Source organism: Ambystoma mexicanum, chromosome 9 (genome assembly GCF_040938575.1).
Source record: "Ambystoma mexicanum isolate Mex_15411 chromosome 9, UKY_AmexF1_1, whole genome shotgun sequence".
Lineage (NCBI taxonomy): Eukaryota > Metazoa > Chordata > Amphibia > Caudata > Ambystomatidae > Ambystoma > Ambystoma mexicanum.
In genome coordinates this window covers 1234985752-1235004915 of record NC_090931.1, presented here as the reverse complement: position 1 = coordinate 1235004915, position 19164 = coordinate 1234985752, and the positions used below count along the sequence as shown (strand labels likewise).

The 19164-nt window shown below is 44.4% G+C and overlaps 1 protein-coding gene across 4 annotated transcripts in view; it reads right to left on the bottom strand.

Annotated features, from left to right (window-relative positions):
• NCKAP5 (NCK associated protein 5) overlaps positions 1-19164 on the bottom strand; it is a 1061124-nt gene that overhangs the window by 409981 nt on the left and 631979 nt on the right. For all 4 annotated transcript variants that reach the window (XM_069616577.1, XM_069616575.1, XM_069616574.1 and 1 more), the window contains one exon: positions 231-299. In XM_069616577.1, the coding sequence (XP_069472678.1) occupies positions 231-299 (69 nt within the window). The remainder of the gene's footprint in view (positions 1-230; positions 300-19164) is intronic.

Here is a 19164-nt window from a genome sequence, read left to right as displayed (position 1 = left end):
ATGCATCGAATCTGAGATTCTTCTAACTTTGTTTTTTTCCGATTAACACAAATCCACAGTATTTTGATCTTTATTCTAGGGTTCACATCAAGCATGTATTTGTATTGATTGGGTGACATCCGTTTTCGGTGTGTGACTGCGGTGGGAAGCAGGTGCAATGGATAAAGAAGTGAAAAGCCTGGAGAACATTAGATTTGGAAACACATGCTACAAACTATCTGCTGCCTTACCTCATCGAGGCATCGCTCATATTGCGCTCTCTGGTTCTCATTTTCCAGGGCCAACGCGGAATTCTCTGCCTGCAGTGAAACATACCAGGAACGGGAATTAATCAAGGCACGCATAGCGATACATGACAACGTGTTCAATATATGAACAGCAAGCTTGCCTGGTTCAGTCTACACTTTACAACATCCGCAAAACACATTTACATGGGTGACTAACTGCGCTCGGCCTATCCGACACAGCCGGCCTAGTGATCTCTCTCTCTCTCTCCACTCCCATTCTCTCTCTCTCTCTCTCTCTCTGTCTCTCTCTCTCTCTCTCTCTCCACTCCCATTCTCTCTCTCTTTCTCTCTTCGGGTGCGCATTACACCCGCCATTGATGACAGCTTCACAACCAGAGAAAAATCGATATCTTGAAAGGGGGCGCTGGATGCTCTGCTCTTATTTCCAAAAGAAGCTATTAAAATAGCACATCATTTAAGTGTAGTAGCATTGCAAAGAGGCTCATTTAGGATTTTACAATGGACATTTACAATGAACATTTCCAGTTTAAATTACAGTCATAATAATGTTACATTTCATTTACTGAGCAAAGCACATTATCCACGCCTAGAACAATCATATAAATTATTTTCCGATAGAAGGTAATTGTTTTCAAAATGTACAGTTTGGAATACTCCTATTGTAAACTTTTGAAATACCAGTATGAATATGAGAAAGGGGGCAAATAGCAGCAATTAGGTTTGTTGACGGCTTTGCTTAACGTCAAAGAGCATTTTGGTTAAATTTCAAGGAAACTGGAAAATGTTATTCCCACTAAATACCCTTGTTGGAGGTGTCCTTAAGCGCAGAATTAACAAGAGTAGTTCCAATGCCTTTTTTTAAGTGGCAAGGTTCAACTGATATTTCAGGGTAGTCAAGCTGTCAGCCACCTGATTTTTGGGCCTATAACTCCCATCAGTCACATCCAGCATAGTCAGTTGTGAGGAACCATGGAGTATGTAGGCCATAACATTCGGAGGTTGACAAGTTTGGTCCTCCGATACCTAGAGATATGTCGTGGCTGTTGGCTTTTAGAAGAAAATATTGTTATTCTATGAAATCAAGTATGAAATCAAGTTGGGGAGCTCCAGTTCAAATGGGAAATCTGACTGTATGAGAGTAAATCAAATGTCATTTGGCAGTGTGCAATAAGCCAGTGGAGCAGAGAGCCTCGGCTGGGGCTTCAATACCCAGAGTCCATTAAAGTAAGGTACATTAAAGTACAAGTGCCCCTTAACTCTTTACAATGAGAACAATTGAAAGCCTGATTTAATGGAATAAGAACAAAACACATACTAATTCCCAAAATTGGAACAGGATTTTTGCAAATTTAAGACATCCTCGACAAATGTGTATATGGCAAAAACTACAGTAACAGTCAACATTGCTAGAGTTTCTTCAAAGCAGCAGGTTTCCATTGAAACTCTCAATCCGAGGTTCTATCCATAATAATAATTAGCTGGCGCCACCTCATACTGGACAAACAAGCATTCATTCGGGTATGAGGAGTATCTTGATCAGCTATCACCCCCTTCTTGTCGTACCTCATATCTTAGATTTCGCCAGGGTACTCTAGCGCTAGCTTTTCTAGAATATAAATGAAGGATGGCTGATTCCGATTTGTGCCAACTTTGCAAGATCTATCGTGAGTGCTTGGCACATTTTTTATTTGTATGCTCAGCTTACTATCAAGTACGAATACCACATTTGATACCAATTTTACTGACTTTTAATGTATTGTGTGCCTATCGCAAGCCTTTGATCTGTGCAAATGAACAGTACCTATGAATGTGACTTGCTGTTGTCAAACACAGAGACAGGGCTTGCCAGATAAGAAGGTCTAAATGATGTGCATTAGTATTTAAAAGAACATGCTATCAACGAATGGATTCAGCTGAAGATTTGTATTTTGTGTATTTTTTATCAATTTTAGGTTATTTTATCTCATCTTATTTTGAGTTTGTATTTCATGTGTACATTTTTAAAGGGCTTGTCCGAACTAAAGTGTTTGTTGATTGACTAATAATGTATAAGACATAATTATGTAGGCACCATTTTAATGCAAGCACGCCTAATGCTCTTAGGATCTTTTCTAATGTATGTGTACATTACATTCATGGTGTATTCCTGTTTTGGGGAATTTGGTGGGAGATGTGGCTTACAGGGCCCTGTGCAAGTGCAATTTTGCACGGTGTAGCAGGAGGACAACTAGTGCCATTGTGCACAAATACATTGAAAGGTGCTTTTTTATACCTTGGTGTTAACACCTTGCTGATGCACTGGTGCTTCATTCCTGCAATTCAGGCCCAGGGATCTTTAAGCTCCTAAGACGGCATCAGCACTTGACCAAATAATGATCCTCTAAATCTTGTGTCTGCCTGTTACTCGAATTGTGAATATGTGTGATATAATGCAAACATGCTGCGAACACATGAAAGAAAGACACCATACATGTGTCAGTCCCAGTTAGATGTCCCCACACCCGTTCCTTTCACTGTAGGGGTTCTGTCCAGTATCCCCAATGCCAGCACCTCGTTCGGCTTCGAGATGTCCTGCTATGATACATAAACATACTCGGTAAAGCGCTTCGGGGCTCAGCCAAGTCATGTCACGGAAATGGAAATACTGGATTTGAAATAAAGGTGTAACGAACATTACAGTTTTTAATAGAAGAAGAAGAAGAAGAAGAAGAAGAAGAAGAAGAAGAAGAAGAAGAAGAAGAAGAAGAAGAAGAAGAAGAAGAAGAAGAAGAAGAAGAAGAAGAAGAAGAAGAAAGCATTGACTACTGCATCTTTGGTTATTGAGAAAAGTGACTTTAAACCTAAAGCCATTTGGTATTATCTGTAGTTATACCATGGTCTCGCAATAGCAGGACTTCCATCTGGACCATATATTAACTGGGCATCAACCATCCCTGCCAGGCACCTTCACGAAGGATGGGCATCGTCTCTTATTGGCTATCAACCTCAACTAAAACCAATAGCACTGATCTCTCATCAGTGAGAGAATATAGCTTGCAATGCGTCCAATTCAATAACGCTTTATTGTCAATTGTGTGCTTAGCGATGTGCCCAAAACGTCACACACCCATGGGTATTGTTGCAGCACTAGTGCATCTCCGCCACGGATGCATTGGAGATGCATTTCACTGAGCAGCTGTGCATGCTCTTGATCGCTGGCATTATACATGAAACCATATTATAAACAAATAAGGGCCCAGCTGCATGGCCCATTCAAGTCGACTTGTCTGCAGCTGTGCTAAGTTATACCTCTGACGAGCAGCGGAGGAGACAGGGAAGGACTTACCCCCTCAGGTGCCACGTTCAGATCCTGACATCCACTAGGGGGAGCCCTTTGCCCCCATGGCACCAAAACATGTCTGGGCCACTGGACATGCGTGCACCATTTCAATGGGGTGCACAGGCAGGACATGCAGGCAACATCAACTCTCTTCCACCTCCCACAGGATAATATTGCACTGCTCATGCAGAGCCATAAGCGTAGCTGGTTTTTCAACATGATTGTCCAAAGGGCCTGATTTATGAAACTATTAGCGCCAGGCAAAGTGACGCTGCACTGCCATCAAACACCCTGATTCACAGAGCGGTGCAAAGTTGCAAAAGTACTCTGCACTGTGCTAAATGTGCCTAATTCACACTGCAAACCGTATTTGTGCACTGCAAAGTGACTTTGCACTGCAAAAGTACACTTTATACTGCTCCGTGAATTAGGGTGTTTGTTCGCTTTGCAAAGTCTTTTTGCACCACGCTAAACATTCCATGAATCAGGCCCTTAGGGTCTAATTTACAAATCATTAAGCACGGAGCAAAGTGACTTTGCACTGCAAAAGTACTCTTTGCACCACACTAAAGGGCCTGATTCATGGAAGTGTTTTATAATGGCACAATCCCATAGGAAAACATTCCATGAATCAGGCCCTTTAATGGGCCTAATTTAGATAGCGTGAATTTAGTGCTTTTTGTACATTACACCTAATTTACAAAAAAAGAACGACGTCCGTGTGCGGATTTAGGGCCTGATTCAAAGAAGCATTTTCTAATGGTGCAATCCCATTGGAAAAAGCTCTTTGATTCAGGCCTTTAGTGCTTTTTTGTAAATTAGGTCAATTAAGCGCCGTGCAAAGAGTACTTTTGCAGTGGAAAGTGACTTTTCTCCACTGTAAACGTTTTGTAAAGTGGGCCCTTAGAATGACAGAAACATACTAATTCTCGGCAAAATATGTAGATTCTTAGACTTGGAAAAGACACTTAGTATAGATTTTCCCAATAAAACAAGTTGCACATTGCAGATGTTCAAGAAGAATGTCACGATATCTGGAATTAAGAATGCATTAAGTACATGTCAACATATGATGTGTGCAAAATAATAGAGCAAAATACAGACAGGCACACGCAGAACCCAGTATTTAATAATAACACCATGTTTCCAGGTTTAGGCCTGATTTACAAAAGCTTTTCTCAATGGCACAATCCACTGAAAAACTCTTTATAAATCAGGCCCAATGTTTCATGCTAGATTCCCACACTTGTTAGCGCTGTGTATATTCCCAGGGTTGATAATGACCCATCTATAAGTTCAAATGATTTGAGACACATCATTGACATATTCCATACACTCCTGGTCCCAGATAACAGAAGCCTTGCACGGTGTAACTGCAATGTTGCCCGTATTGGCACTAAGGCAAAGTTTTGGGCGCATTAGAAAATATTTGCACCGTGACAAGTGACATTTTTCATGGTATAAGCACTGGGGCAAACATGTTCCTAGTGCAAAAACGTGCACTTTCAATGCAGTTTTGCACTAGGGCAAAGTCTAAAACGGAATGGTATTAGCACAGAGCAAACTTTGCCCTCGTGAAAAAATGCACTGAAGTGTATGTTTTTTGCACTTGGGATATGTTTGCCCAAATATTCACATCATGAAAACTGTCACTTGTCACAGTCTAAGGCCCAGATTTACAAACACGTTTTTCAATGGGATTGCGTCATTGTAAAATGCTTTTGTAAATCAGGCCCTAAATTATTTCCAATAAGGCCCAATGTTTTTGCAGTAGACACACTATACTCTACTGCTAATACGGTGCAACTTTGCACTTGCAACGGTGCGCAGTTTCTGTAATCTGGCCCCTGGTGTTTAACTGAACCCACTGAGCTATCTCTCTGGCATAGAATCTGAGTCTGCATGAGGCAGGAAGCAGATAATGCACCTCACTGTCCAGCCAAGCCTGTGAATGACAATGCCACGTGAAGCTGCGGTACTCAGCATCATAACCCAGAGTTAAAGTTCACCTTTTCCTGTAACCACTGCAAACATCATTTCCAAGCAACGAGACCAACATGTCATCAAAAGAATCAATGAAGCAGCTTTTACAATATGGCCATCCGCACAAGACCCAGAACGTTTGGGCAGCCCGTCAATGCGCAGCGAGGCAGGGGCGGGGAGGGAGCCCATCAGACGCTGCAATGAGGGGGTAAAAGGTCAGATGTCAAGGCGAGGCTCAACAAGCAACTCAAAGCCCTCGGAAGCCATCACCGGTGAAGGTCAAGGAGAAGCGCCTTATGACAGTGAACTTTAAGATCACTGACAGCCTGGGAGGGCGCAGGCTTCCGCGTGCATTCCCTTGTTATTCATACAAAACCATTAGTCCCGTTATAGAAAGCTTTATTGATCTACACAGACACTCATTTGTCATGGCCCGCGCAGTACATTAAGAGCTGTCCAAGTACTTCAAATGCACTCAGCGTTTTTTTTCTCCTTGATGTTTTTAGACTACAATTTAATACACATTTGAGATCACAATGCAGCGGAGCTCGGCGATGGGCACGGGAGCAGTGAACAGCGGGAAAGTACAGGGCATGAAAGGGAACGGCATAGAAATGGGACTTCCAGCAGGAGTTTATGGCACAGCTGTTGCCGGTAGCCACATATTACTGCATGGTTCTCGGGGCCTAAAAGGGCCTATCAGGGCAGGTTATACGACATGACAATAGTAGGCTGCCTGCATGGGGTGTCAAAAGTAGGGGCCTGTCGCTGTCCCATACCAGCAAACAAATTGGCCCCACTGCCAGAGATTGAGGGGACCATAATGTCACTTCTCCTTGTGGACTAAAATCATTGCACAAGATTTAGTTTGTATTTATGAGTGCCGACCCCACAACTCCCCTGGAGACAAAGAGTGCTGGAACAGAAATATAACATGTGCTCAAAGGTCTCAGGCACTCTAATGGTTAAAGTGCATCCGCCAATAACAAGGGGGATGAAGGCTGATAGCAGCAATCCTGTATCATTCTCTATCTAGGATCAGGCGTATGAACGGAGCGCATGGAACTTGCTCTTGAACAACTCATGATTGTAACAAGATCAACCCGCTGCCTTATACAAACCCTATAAGGCCTCGATAACTGAAGCTGCACTATACCAGTCAGACAAACGCTCCATCTGCGATGGACAGCGCAGATCTCAAAGTCAGGACAATTCCAGGTTAAAATCAAGAGGTGCAAAAAAGAAAAAGAAAAAAACTTGGCCACAGACCTTCTCAAGCTATAGCCCAAAATTCAAAAGAATGGGACCTATGTCAGCCAATACAACAAAGAACTGCAGACCGACCTGTTTACAGAAGACCTGATCAAGGCAGGTTAACCTGAGCAAACCCAGTTTTACTGACTCTTCTCTGTATCCACTTTACCTCCCACCCCCCAATTGCAACCCTCCCACCTTGTGTCCTGTACATGTATCTGTAGAGCACTCCATTTATACAGAATTCCACGACTTTATAGGTAGATGTCTGCTTGATTGAATGCTGTACCTACATGCATGCAATTTAATGTGGGAGGATAGCTCTGGGACAATGCCCTCATCTTGGGAACAAGATGAATCCATGCAACATAGGTTTGAACCCTGCTGGCGCATAGAAGCTGGAAGCGGCAGGCATGAGTGCAATATACATCACCAAATCTTTCAAGCTACAGTGCAACCGGAGTAAATGCCTCCAGCTCAGGGTTGTCCAACACCAGGCCTTGATGGTCGGATCCATGCCCGGTTTTCAGGATACCCTCCATTTATATTCATGAGATGGATTTGCATACAATGATTCTAAATGGATGCACATTTTTCCTCATGAATGTTAATTAGGGATATCCTGAAAACCCGTCCGGATCCTGGCCATGGAGGCCTGGGGCTCTTGCAGTCTAATTTCACAGTAATCAATAATAGGTTACATGACATTTTTACAGGTATCTGTCCCAGAATGTAAACAGCAGTGTGTTATCGCAAAAGGGTGTTTTGTAGGACAATAAAACCACCACGATCAGAGAATATGTCTAAACAAAAACAAAAAACAATGACCGGGCACGTCTGGTCCGAATCGTACCGTTGCTTCACATGTAGAGTAATGTGGCCTGCCTTAACTTCACATGCAACATTCAATAACTTACAAATGCTCTTGAAAAATGGTCTAAGGCAAACTCTCGCACTGGTTTTGCCTCAGTCGAAATAACAGCACTGCCAACACTGGCAACAGCAGTGTGCCAACAACATGCAACGTCACACGTGTTGACCAGAAAAAACTATTGACATGAGCAAAGGGAAACACGCAAAATTGGTTAAGGGATCGATCATATGCGTCATAGCACCTGGAGTCCTTCGGGAGTAGGGATACCATAAAAGTGCTGATAATCAATCAATTAATTATATATTGCACATGCTTCAAGATCAATACAGTGTTGCATAAACATAGCACGAGACCACGGGCCTGACTTACAAACATGATTTCAATGGGGCTTTCTTTCCCATGTTAAACCATGTTTCTAAATCAGGCCCTCTTAGTGGAGTCATTAAGGACACCTTTACTAAGCTATATTGCTTCATTGACAGTATGATCCTGGGCTCTAAGCAGTATAAACACAATCCTATTATAAGCAAATAATGCAGCTTCTGACCAAATAGATTTCAAGCTGAACAATATCTGCATGGACTGGATGCATACATTTTATATTTTTAATCGCGTTCCTGTAATTGAAGACACCTGGTTATGCATGCCTTGTGTTTTCGGGGGTGCATGGACTGACGTATTTACAGGGAGCTGCGGTTTGCGAGGAGGCAGAGGCACAGCTGAGCAGTGACGGCCGCTCGAGCTGTAAGGAGGAACAGTCACTGGTGCCCAATAATCCATCACAGGTGGCCGCAGAGACTGACATCATAAGTGCCCGCTGCTGTCTGCTCCCCACCATGACCTGCTCGAGCAGCTGCTGGGATAATGAAACCTTTCCAAACTTTTCCACTTTCTGTTCCTGGATTGTGGGGTTGTGGCATGTTTCTGTTTATTCAAGGTAGGGAGATGCTTTTTGATAGCAGCCATCTCTCTTGTGTCGTATACAGACCCGCTGTTCCCATGTATTGGGGGCGAGTGTCTGCTCGTGGAGCACAAGCACACCGCGGGCTGATTCTCAAAGATGTGCGCTGGGGCAAATCGGGAGATACCTGCAGCAACCTTGAGATGTCCTTGAGCACACCCGTGTGAACTGGATTGGCTTAAAGATCGCTAGATGGGCTCCAGCTGTGAAAATCAGGTTTAAGATGGCAGCTGTAGGTGCGAGAGGCGCATTTGCTCCAGTGAACATCGCGCGCCCAATCAATACAAGTGGCCTCAGAAGGGCGGAGCTGTCCGCAGGGATTCCGAAATTAGCGCTTGTAGAAAGCGAGTAAATATGAATGAACTCTATCAAGCCAAGTTTTATAAAATACAGAATCCAAATGATGGAACTCAGCTTATGCACTGTCAACTGAAACTATAGAAATGATTTATGAAGCCTGGAGCCAGCATAATACATTCCCGGCTCGCTCCCCAAATTCTAAGCAAGTGGTCACATCAGCCCTTATTTTGGGGACATCTTTTCTCACCCCAAGCATAATCCTTAGTGGGTTCTGTGAGTACATTTTGAAATGCCACATCACAATCCTGCAGTGGTATTTTCTTTAGTGAGCTACAATTCTTAAACTAGAGCAATACAATCACTATAATTACCACCACCACTGAGAACTGAGTGATGCCACATCCCCCCACACACACACATTAGTGAGTGTGAGAAGGGTGAATGGTGTGTATAGTTTAACTCTTAAGGGCAAGCACTGGCCTTAGTTCCATCTGCACATGTTTCATTCTAGGGATGCGATCCCAGAATGTGGCTGTACTGATGGAAGAAGGCTAGACGCAAAATGTGCAGTGTAGCCTCAATTAAAAAATGTGTGCAATAGAAATCAACAGCTTAATCCTGAGAACCCAACTATCAGTAAAATATACAAGTTCTATTTTCAGTGATTAAAAATAAAAATACCCCCACAAAAAGGAACTACATTTGTAGCATTCTGTAACTTGTGCACCCCAGTCCTCAGCTAGAACAGTCTGCACCCAACGTGCCATGATTATATGAGCACATTATTTTGGGAAAGTCTTGTGGCGGCTTGAGGCACAGGGTACTGTCAGCCACACAATGCCCTTTGAATGGGACAGGAGACTGAAGCAGCACTACAGAGCAGTCGCAACCTGTTTGCATGAGATGAGTGCTCCAGAGGTGAGCTACATTGCTTCTGTAGAGCTATGCCTCTGCCCATTATGTATATGCACTGCTATATAATCGAATTCAATGAGCATGTGAATCTGTGACTGATCCAATGCTGGAGAAGGAACAGGACACTTACCTGTAACTCCTATTCTCCAACATGGATGTGCAACCCTCCCGCCTACCCTACTTTGGCTCTTCTAGTTCTTATTTCCACATTAGGTGCGCTTCTAAATCTGAGGATGGCCACCAGAGGTGGAGTTAAGGAGGACCTAACTCAGTGGCTGAGGGCAGTATGAGCCAAAGTGACACTGATAGACTACTAAAGAGACAATCAATTTTAAACTTTAAAGGGAAACGGCTTTAATATTACAGAATATTCCCAGCCCGACTACTGGGAATATTCAATGAGCATGTGAATCTATGAAAAATGCAATGATAGAGAACTGTAAACATATATTTTGTATATAATAAGATTTTATTTTTGGATATAAAAACATTGTTTATAGGAAGAAACTACAAAATATTCATATAGCTTCACAGATTATGGGGGAAATACAGAAAGTGGTCTCACAGGACCATAGCATGTTCAAATAGTTCAAAGAAGTCCAACTGGACTTTTGTAATAGATGCATGCTTTAAAAACACAATTAGCACACCTGTCGAAACTATCATTCTTGGCCCCTAATCCCACCCACCAGTTCCATCGGGGGTTAGGCCTGTTGCGCTCCCTTTTCACACATGCACTGCCACAATTTGTCCAATGGCCACAGCCCACGCTGTCCATCCAGCAGGAAGCCCTGGGCCTGACGGTCTCTTCTGCAATCTCTGCTAACCACTGGAGTGCTGTGCCAGTTACACTTTTATTATCAAGTGGGACCACTCATATCTACCATCAAATTACACTACAAACTGAGGGTATCACCTGTGTGCTCCAACAGCCATGACCATAGGGCTTGAGACTGCTCTCCTAGGTGATTATGATTTAAGTTTCTGCTCAAATTAATGTTTCCATGCACCTGGGTGAGTGTGTTTGAAACGATGCTCTGCATAGTTAATTTTATGTATGGACTATTTCATTTCCAGCGAAGGAAATACAGTTCTGTGTTTATGGTGTTCCACTTGTACGACTATTTTAATGGCCCTGTACAGCATTTGCTCAGTGATACGGTGAGCCGCCCAATCGTTGCCTCGCCCCGCCCGAAGTTCAGCTAGCAGCTTCACTCATGATGTCTGTATGTACAGTTGGGATGGGTTTCCTGCACAAACACCCCAGGAGACACTATTTTCATCAGAACTGAGAGTGAGAACCCTCCCTGTGCCCATCATCCACAGGGAGTGTCTCACATGTTTATACCTGGGTCAGCCCTACGAGGCACTAACCACCCATTAAGTATATCTGCCAAACAGCCATTAGCAGAGCACAAAAGATATTAGAAGTTGAAAGCTACTAGTCAGACATAAAAAGTAACTGGACATCTTAAATCTAAACATACACACAGCATACCATTTCTTACTCGCTAAGAGTCAATTAGCACTAGCAAATGACTGGTTACGAGTGCACACTTTCAGTCCTATATCCCCGTTTCATCATGGCTACATGTTTCCAAGTGGTCCATTCGTTTTTAGAAAAAGTGTTATTATTTATTGTTTTTTTTATTTGAAATTCCATAGATCCCACACTCACAATTCCATAGATACCTCCTTGTCTCGGGAGGATAGCTCAGGGGCAACGTGCTCACCTTGGAAACAGGACGACACAGAGCAACACAGGTTCGATCCCCGGGTCCGCGCTTAGAAACCTCTGAGCATTAAGCGCGTTATAAATAACCAGTCATATCATATCACAACTGCCTCTCTGTACACTTAAAAGAATCGGTAGAATTAGGGGTTGGATTGCTCACAAAAGTGCAATTTGCTCAAGTCAGATGACTTGCCCAATGAGAACTTTTTCCTCTGGGCTCTTAGCGGTAGTGTTAGTCACCTGTATTAGAGAAAAACATCTTTTTGTATAGCAAATACGTAGGGACGTGGCCAATTTTTTGCATTTGCGGGAGCCGCAGTTATATGTGCTGGTACTGCAACCTGTAAAACGGGGTAATGTACATTGTTGACACATGCAGGTGATTTAAAACAGCCATACGTGCCCGGAAAACCATGTGTCTGAAGGTAAATTCGCTAAATACAGCTAACAAGATTATTATTGTGTAATAAATAACCAAGTGTGCCCAAAGCAAAACAATATCCAAACACACGCATTCTTTTTTCTTTTGAATAGAATAAGAAAACTTCAGCAATAACATAATAATTCTTTTGTTTTTAAGGTATGTTTTTAAAGGTAAATAGTATGCACTGTTATTGATTATGATGGAATTATGTATAGGAAACTGCACTGTATGCAAGTATTCTTGTTAAAACAAGCTTAATGGGGGGATTATATGGCAATAGAAAAGAGAACATTGTTGGCTTTTGCCAGCTCTTGTTTCAAGAAGCTGCTGGAACCTCTTGGCACTCCCCCAAACACAAAGACTTCCTTTACCTTTCCTCTTCAAGGCTTCCACGCAGAAGTTTCACAGCAACAAGCCTGATCTCCATGAATATAAAATGGCCACATGAATGCCACCCACCCTTTCTGACAGCTCAACACTGCTATTGTAAATCTCAAGAACGGGAATATGCTCAAAAGCCATCACAATTCAAATGGTCTGGAACTTTCTGATCCTTGTTAATAGGCCCAGGTTTTTGTTCTGCTTGCCTTTATTAGCACAAAACATTTTTGCGTTCTGCCAATTAGCAACATTCATTTCACAAGGGCTCAATAGGAGGGCCATTTGTGAAACATAATGTCATTAGAGAATGAAGGAGACTTAATTAACAACTTCTACGGGAGGGACGTGAAGGCACTCGTGAGACCTATAGAAGCAAGTCATATTAATACACCTTTAAGTACCGGGATCTCTCACTCTACTAAGGACAGACACCTTACATTTCAGAGTGTTAGCCATCCTCCATAAGTGGGTTATATCACAGTTCCACACAATACAGCTTAAAAATCAACTGTAACCCGATTTAACACCCCGAGTGAAGCCAGGGCACTTAACAAAGGGCAAGGGAACATATGAGTTTGTATTTCCTAGAGCCAATGAGGGTTTTTAGAACACGGCTTGGTGGGGTGTTAAGTTCCTAAAGGAAAGAAGGTTGCAGCACTATTAGACCTTTCTAACTGGGGGCAGAGGACAGCTGGAGCAGGATGGCTGATCACACCTGGCAAGAGCCTAAAGAAAAACTCTTAAGTGTGAAAACCAGAGTGGGAAGGCACAGGACAGGTTCATCGGGGTAGAAAAAGAAAAAAAAAGAATTCCAAGGAAGAGTTGTAACATATGGCCACTGTCAGATAATGCATGTTTTTCTGGAGGCTGACATGGCAGCTTTCTATTTTTTCTTAGTATGTGTGGCTGCAGTAAATCACTTTTCTCTGTCTCTGCCTTTCCACAATCTGAGTGCATGGCCTTCATGTTAACAATCAAACTAATTACTTTTGTCCTCCAACGTTTTAATTAAACATTACAAAACACACTAGAAGAAATGTAACAAGTGTGCCGGATATCCTTTCAACTGGAGCATCTGTCCATCATACAACATGAGCCAATTTACGACAGCATAGTCTGCATAAGTTATGCTCATTACAGCAATGAATTTGGATAGGTCCTTTATGTTTATGTAATTTGTAAAGCGCACCTGGTACCCGAGGGCTTATGGGCACTGACTCACATACATTGAACAAAACACAACAGAACATCTAAGTGGGGTAAGGGGCCCAAGGAGCAGAGGTAAAATCTGGATGGGTGGGACTAGGAGAAGAGAAGAGCACAGTCCTAAGTTTTTTCTTGAAATCCTCTGTCGGGGATATGGTTCTTAATGCAGGCATAAAGGCATTTCAGGCTAGAGGAGCCACTATACCAAAGGACCGTTCCGTGCCTTATTGGTGTTTTAGACAAATGGTGTTAAAAAGGTTGGTATTGTCTGATCTCAGGGACCGGGTACTGTGTGTTATTACAATGGCTTCCATGAGTAAGCTGGCATTTGGCCCATCAGGCATTTATGGGTGATAAGTAATAGCCTAAAGGAGACCCTGGCATATCGGGAGCCAGTGAAGACCATTTTGAATGACCTGGAGGCGTTGAAAGTCAGATTGAGGGATGCCCACCAACAAGCTACAACAATAGTCCAATTTGGATCCTATTATGGCCCAGGCTAATGCCTCAGAGTTTTTTCAGATATAAAGGGTGGCAGATGGCGGAACAGTTTAATGAAATAGGAAGAGGAGGAGGTCAAGCTGTTCACCTGGGCCTTCATATTCAAGTTTTTGTCGAGATGGATACCCAGGGTCCTCACCTTACTCATAACCTCAATATTACAGCTGTCTATATTGAAGTTATTGTATATCGGGCCTAGTTTCTCAAGTTTGGCCTCTGAACCAACGAGCAAGAGTTCGGTCTTTGAACTATTGATGGCCAGGCCATTTGCCACCATCCAATTTTGTATTCTTTGGTACACTTTATTAATATAGATTTCATCCTCATAATGCGAGCCTGAAGTGGGGATGACGTATTCATCAACTTACCTTTTTAATAAAGCGCTACATGTGATCTACAGACAAACCCAGAGTGCAGAGGGGAGAATACAGCACAAGAGGACCAAGGTGCAACAATGTCCCGGAGATAAGCAAGAATTGCAGTTCAAAGTGAATTTGCACTGCTGAAAAGTGACTTTGCACTGCCGACACAAACCCTGATTCATGGAATCGTGCAAAGTGTATTTTTGCCGTGCAAAGTCCGGGCAAAGTCAGCACATAGTCATTGCTACAGTACAAAATGACTTTGCCCAGACTTTGCACAGCAAAAATACACTCTGCATAGTTCCGTGAATCAGGGTTTGTATCATCAGTGTAAAGTCACTTTTCAGCAGTGCAAATTCACTTTCAGCCGGTCAAATATTCCATGAATTGGGTTCCAAGTGTCTGGAATATTAGCAAAATTATGAAGGAATCCTCACACTTTGTGAGTGTCCCTGGACGTTCCAACACTTGAAAGGGAGTGCAGTATTGTCAGTCTTAGGTGTCTGTTTGGCAAGCATAGTTGAAAGTAGTCAAGAAAGACAATGTTTTGTCTAAAGCCACCTTCTCAATTTTCAGAAGACAGTCTCAGCTCAAAGATACGGTGGAAAAGAATTCAGAATTATAAAGTTACTCACCGTAGTGACTACCTTACTCCTAGTCCATAGCCCCCTTTCCTCCATACTTATGGGACATTCCTCCGTCCTGTGGGACAGGACTGGAGCACTTTGAAAAAGCATCACATGTTTGCAAAAATGCGTCCTTCCTCTCTTTTTATGCGGGGTACCGCACGCGGCCGTAATCCTGCCCTCCTTAGCTCCGCCCAGTGCATCGTCCATCAGTCCTTTTCTATCTCCTTTAAGCAATAACAGAGGAACCTTATTAGAGGGGACGGCGGGCGGGCGTATGGAGGAAAGGGAACTATGGACTAGGAGTAAGGTAGTCACTACGGTGAGTAACTTTATTATACTCCTACGTCCCGTCCCCTTTCCTCCATACTTATGGGAGATTCCCAAGCACTCCTCACAGGAATTACAGGTGGATGGAAACTCCTTACTGAAAAAGGTTTTTGAGCACAGCCTGGCCAAACTGAGCATCAGCTGTGGAGCTCAGATCCAAACAGTAGTGTTTACAAAAAGCTGATGGAGAGAGAGGCCCATGTAGCCGCTTTCGCAATGGTCTCTCAGGGGACATACTTTTGAAAAGCAACCAGAGCTGCTTTGCCCCGTACCAGGTGTGCGTGAATCCCTTTAGGAGGTTGGAGGCCCTGAACAGTGTAAGACTCCACAATACAGGCAGCAACCCATCTGGAGATAGTTGCTTTGGAGGCCTGTTTATCCTGCGGATTACCAAAGGTCACCAATAGTTGAGAAGAATTCCTAAATTCAGATGTTCTGTCCAGATAGAACTTAAGAGCTCTTCTAACATCCAGGCAATGCAAAACCCTTTCGGCTTCTGAAGCCGGGTTTGGGAAGAAGACGGGCAAGGAGATTTATTTGATTTAGATGAAAATCCAAAAGTAGTAACCACACAATTCAGGTACCTCAGCGTGCAAATCACGACTGATTTTACAGAATATGTCCCCAAAAACCTTTACCCGATCATAGATAGATTCACTAATGATATGAAGCATTGGATGGCCCTCCCTCTAACTATACTGGGCAGAGCGGCCTTGTTTAAGATGCTAGATCTCCCACGCTTTCTATGTATTCTGCAGAATGCACCGCTATCCATACATAAAACAGAATTCTCCAAAATTGATGGAATTCTTAGGAAATTGCTGTGGGGAGGTGGTCACCCTCGAATAGCCCTGCGCACGTTGCAACGCTCCACGTGGGAGGGAGGGATCAGACTCCCCCATCTTCAGACATATTACTGGACTTCCCAGGTGGCAATAGTAAATTACATCCTACACAGCAACCCAGAGCAGCCACATATTCGAGCGGACACACAAGCAAGACAGGGATCCTCCCCACTAGAGAGCCTATACCAACATATACCACGACAAACCCCAAACACAATCAAAGCTCATAGAACACGGATATGGAGAGATGTACATAAACATTTAGGCTGGGAGGGGAAAATCACACCGGTGGAACCACTGTGGGGGAATAGGCATCTCCCTGAACTTAACAGGCGTCCTAGATGGGCAACATGGGAAACAGCTGGGATCTCCATGATTGGAGACATAATACAAGACGGCGCAGTGCTGTCCTTCCAATCCCTAAGAGAGAAGTTTGACCTACCCATGACAGAACACTTCCACTACAGGCAGCTGGTACACGCTCTCACAACCTATACAGCAGATCTGACTGATATGCCTGAGTCCACACCAATAGAGAGAAACATTGTACTTGAGCGAATAAATAATAAGGTAACCTCCACAATGTATAACGCAATCTCCTCATTTTCAACACCAGAGCTCCACTGTTTGAAAGCCAAATGGGAACAGGACGTAGGACTAATACAACCAGAAGGTTGGGTTACGACTCTTATGTATCCCAGAGAAACAGCCATATCCGCCAGAATCAGACTGATCCAGCTCAAAATACTACACCGTATATATTATCCGAGAGAGGATTTGATAGTGAAAAAGATCACTTGTCCGTGAATGCCCGACTCCACTAGATGAGAGATGAAAGACAACACTGTGTCGATTGAAGCCACCCTGGGGTCCAATTGTTTAGCTAAGCACCAGTGGCAGAACCAAAGCCATTTGCTCCTGTACTGAGATCTCGTCGAGGGCTTCCTGGCTGCCTGAATAATGCACATGTTATCAGCAGACAGGTTGAGATGTTCTAGAGATCTGAACTCAGGCACCATGCCACCAAGCTGAACGATTGTGGGGAGGGGTGCCACAGCTGCCGATCTCTTTGGTGAAGCAGGTCGGGAACCAACGGAAGCCTGATCGGCGCACACACCGACAGATGCTGAAGTTCTGAAAACCAGAACCTGGCTAGTCAACACAGAGCTATGAGCAGAAGAGAACAGTTCACTGTGTTCCTCAGTTTGCAAATTGTCCGATGAATGAGAGGCAGGGGTGGAAACGCATAGGCCCTCATATTGTGCCAGGGAATCTCAAGAGCATCCCCCAGAGAGGAGGCTCCCAGTCCGTTTCTGGAGGCATACAGAGGAAGTTTCCTATTGGCCGATGTTGCGAAGAGACCCATTTCTGGAGTGCCCCAACACTGGAAGATTTGTAAGAGAACCTCCACTTTCAACTCCCAACTGGGGGAATCCACAGTAACATTCAGCTGACCCAGAATGTGTACAGCCACCAGCCAGATGCCATGCTGCACCGCCCATTCCCAAATCTGAATGGCAAGATCCACAAGAGGAGGGGACTTGGTACCACCCTGCTTGTTGATGTAAAACATGGATGCCACATTGTCCGTGCAGACACGGACCACCTGGTTGACAATGACCGGCCTGAACGCCTTGAGCGCCAGGAAGATCGCCAAAAGCTCCAGGTGATTTATATGAAGGAGCTTGTCTTAGGGCAACCAGAGATCGGAAACTTGAAGAAGATCCAACGTCGCACCCCACCCCAGAAGGGAAGAGTCCGTTGTGACTGTCATCGGCGGAACGGGGTCCTGAAAAGCCATGCCCACTGACAGGTTGCCGAGAGACGACCACCACAAAAGGTCCGCTCTCATGAAAGCTGGAATCGAAATCATTTTGGAGTCCGGATCCACAGCTTGACGGCAGGTACTCTGAAGAGCCATCTGCGTCCGCCTCATCTTGAGCCGAGCAAGAGGAAGAGCCAAAACACACGAGGCCATGAGGCCCAGAAGCCTCTGGAACCACCAGGCCGACATGCTCCCCAACTGCACGAAGACCTGACACGTGGCCACCAGATCCGCCATTCTGTCCCGGGTCAGGTATACCCTGCAGTCGATCGTATTCCAACGAAAACCCAGGAAAATCAGGTCCTGAGAGACCGTCATGGAGGATTTCTGCCAGTTCACCGACAGCCCAAGGTGGAACAGGAGCTGGAGGAGAGACTGAAGGTTTCTCGAAACCTTCAAAGGACAAGGACTGCGCAGCAGCCAATCGTCCAAATAAGGATAAACGTGGATACCCTGAAGCCAAAGATAAGCTGCGATAACCAACATCATCTCCGTAAAGACACGCAGTGCCGAGCTCAGGCCAAAAGGGAGCACTCAGAACTGGAAGTGCTCCTCTCCCACAAAAAAACGTAGGTATCTCCGATGCGGATTCCCGATCAGTATATGCATATACGCATCCTGGAGGTCCACCACGCTGAGCCAATCGCCCTTCTGCAAAGAGGACTTTATCTGACAGGGCGTGATCATCTTGAATTTCTCTTGGGGTAGAGAGAGATTGAACTGGGAAAGGTCTAGGATGGTGCACAGACCAGCCTGGTTGGGTTTGGGCACCGTAAACAGCCAGGAATAGAAGCCCTCCCCTCGTTCCCCTAGGGGAACGGGTTCCACCGCCCTGAGATCCAGCAACTTCTGAATCTCGGCTCTTAGGGAGGGCGACCCCGACTGCTGGAAGGGAGGATTGATGGGTGGGGAAGGTGGAAGGGGTAAGCGGAAGCCCGCCCGAGAGACTGACAAGACCCACCGGTCCTCAGTGATGGTCTGCCACGTCCTCCCACCGGGGTCTCGTGCGAGCGCAGAGAAACTTCATTTGGCAGGATTTTCGGTGGCGGCGCCACCTGAACCTGAAGAGGAGGCT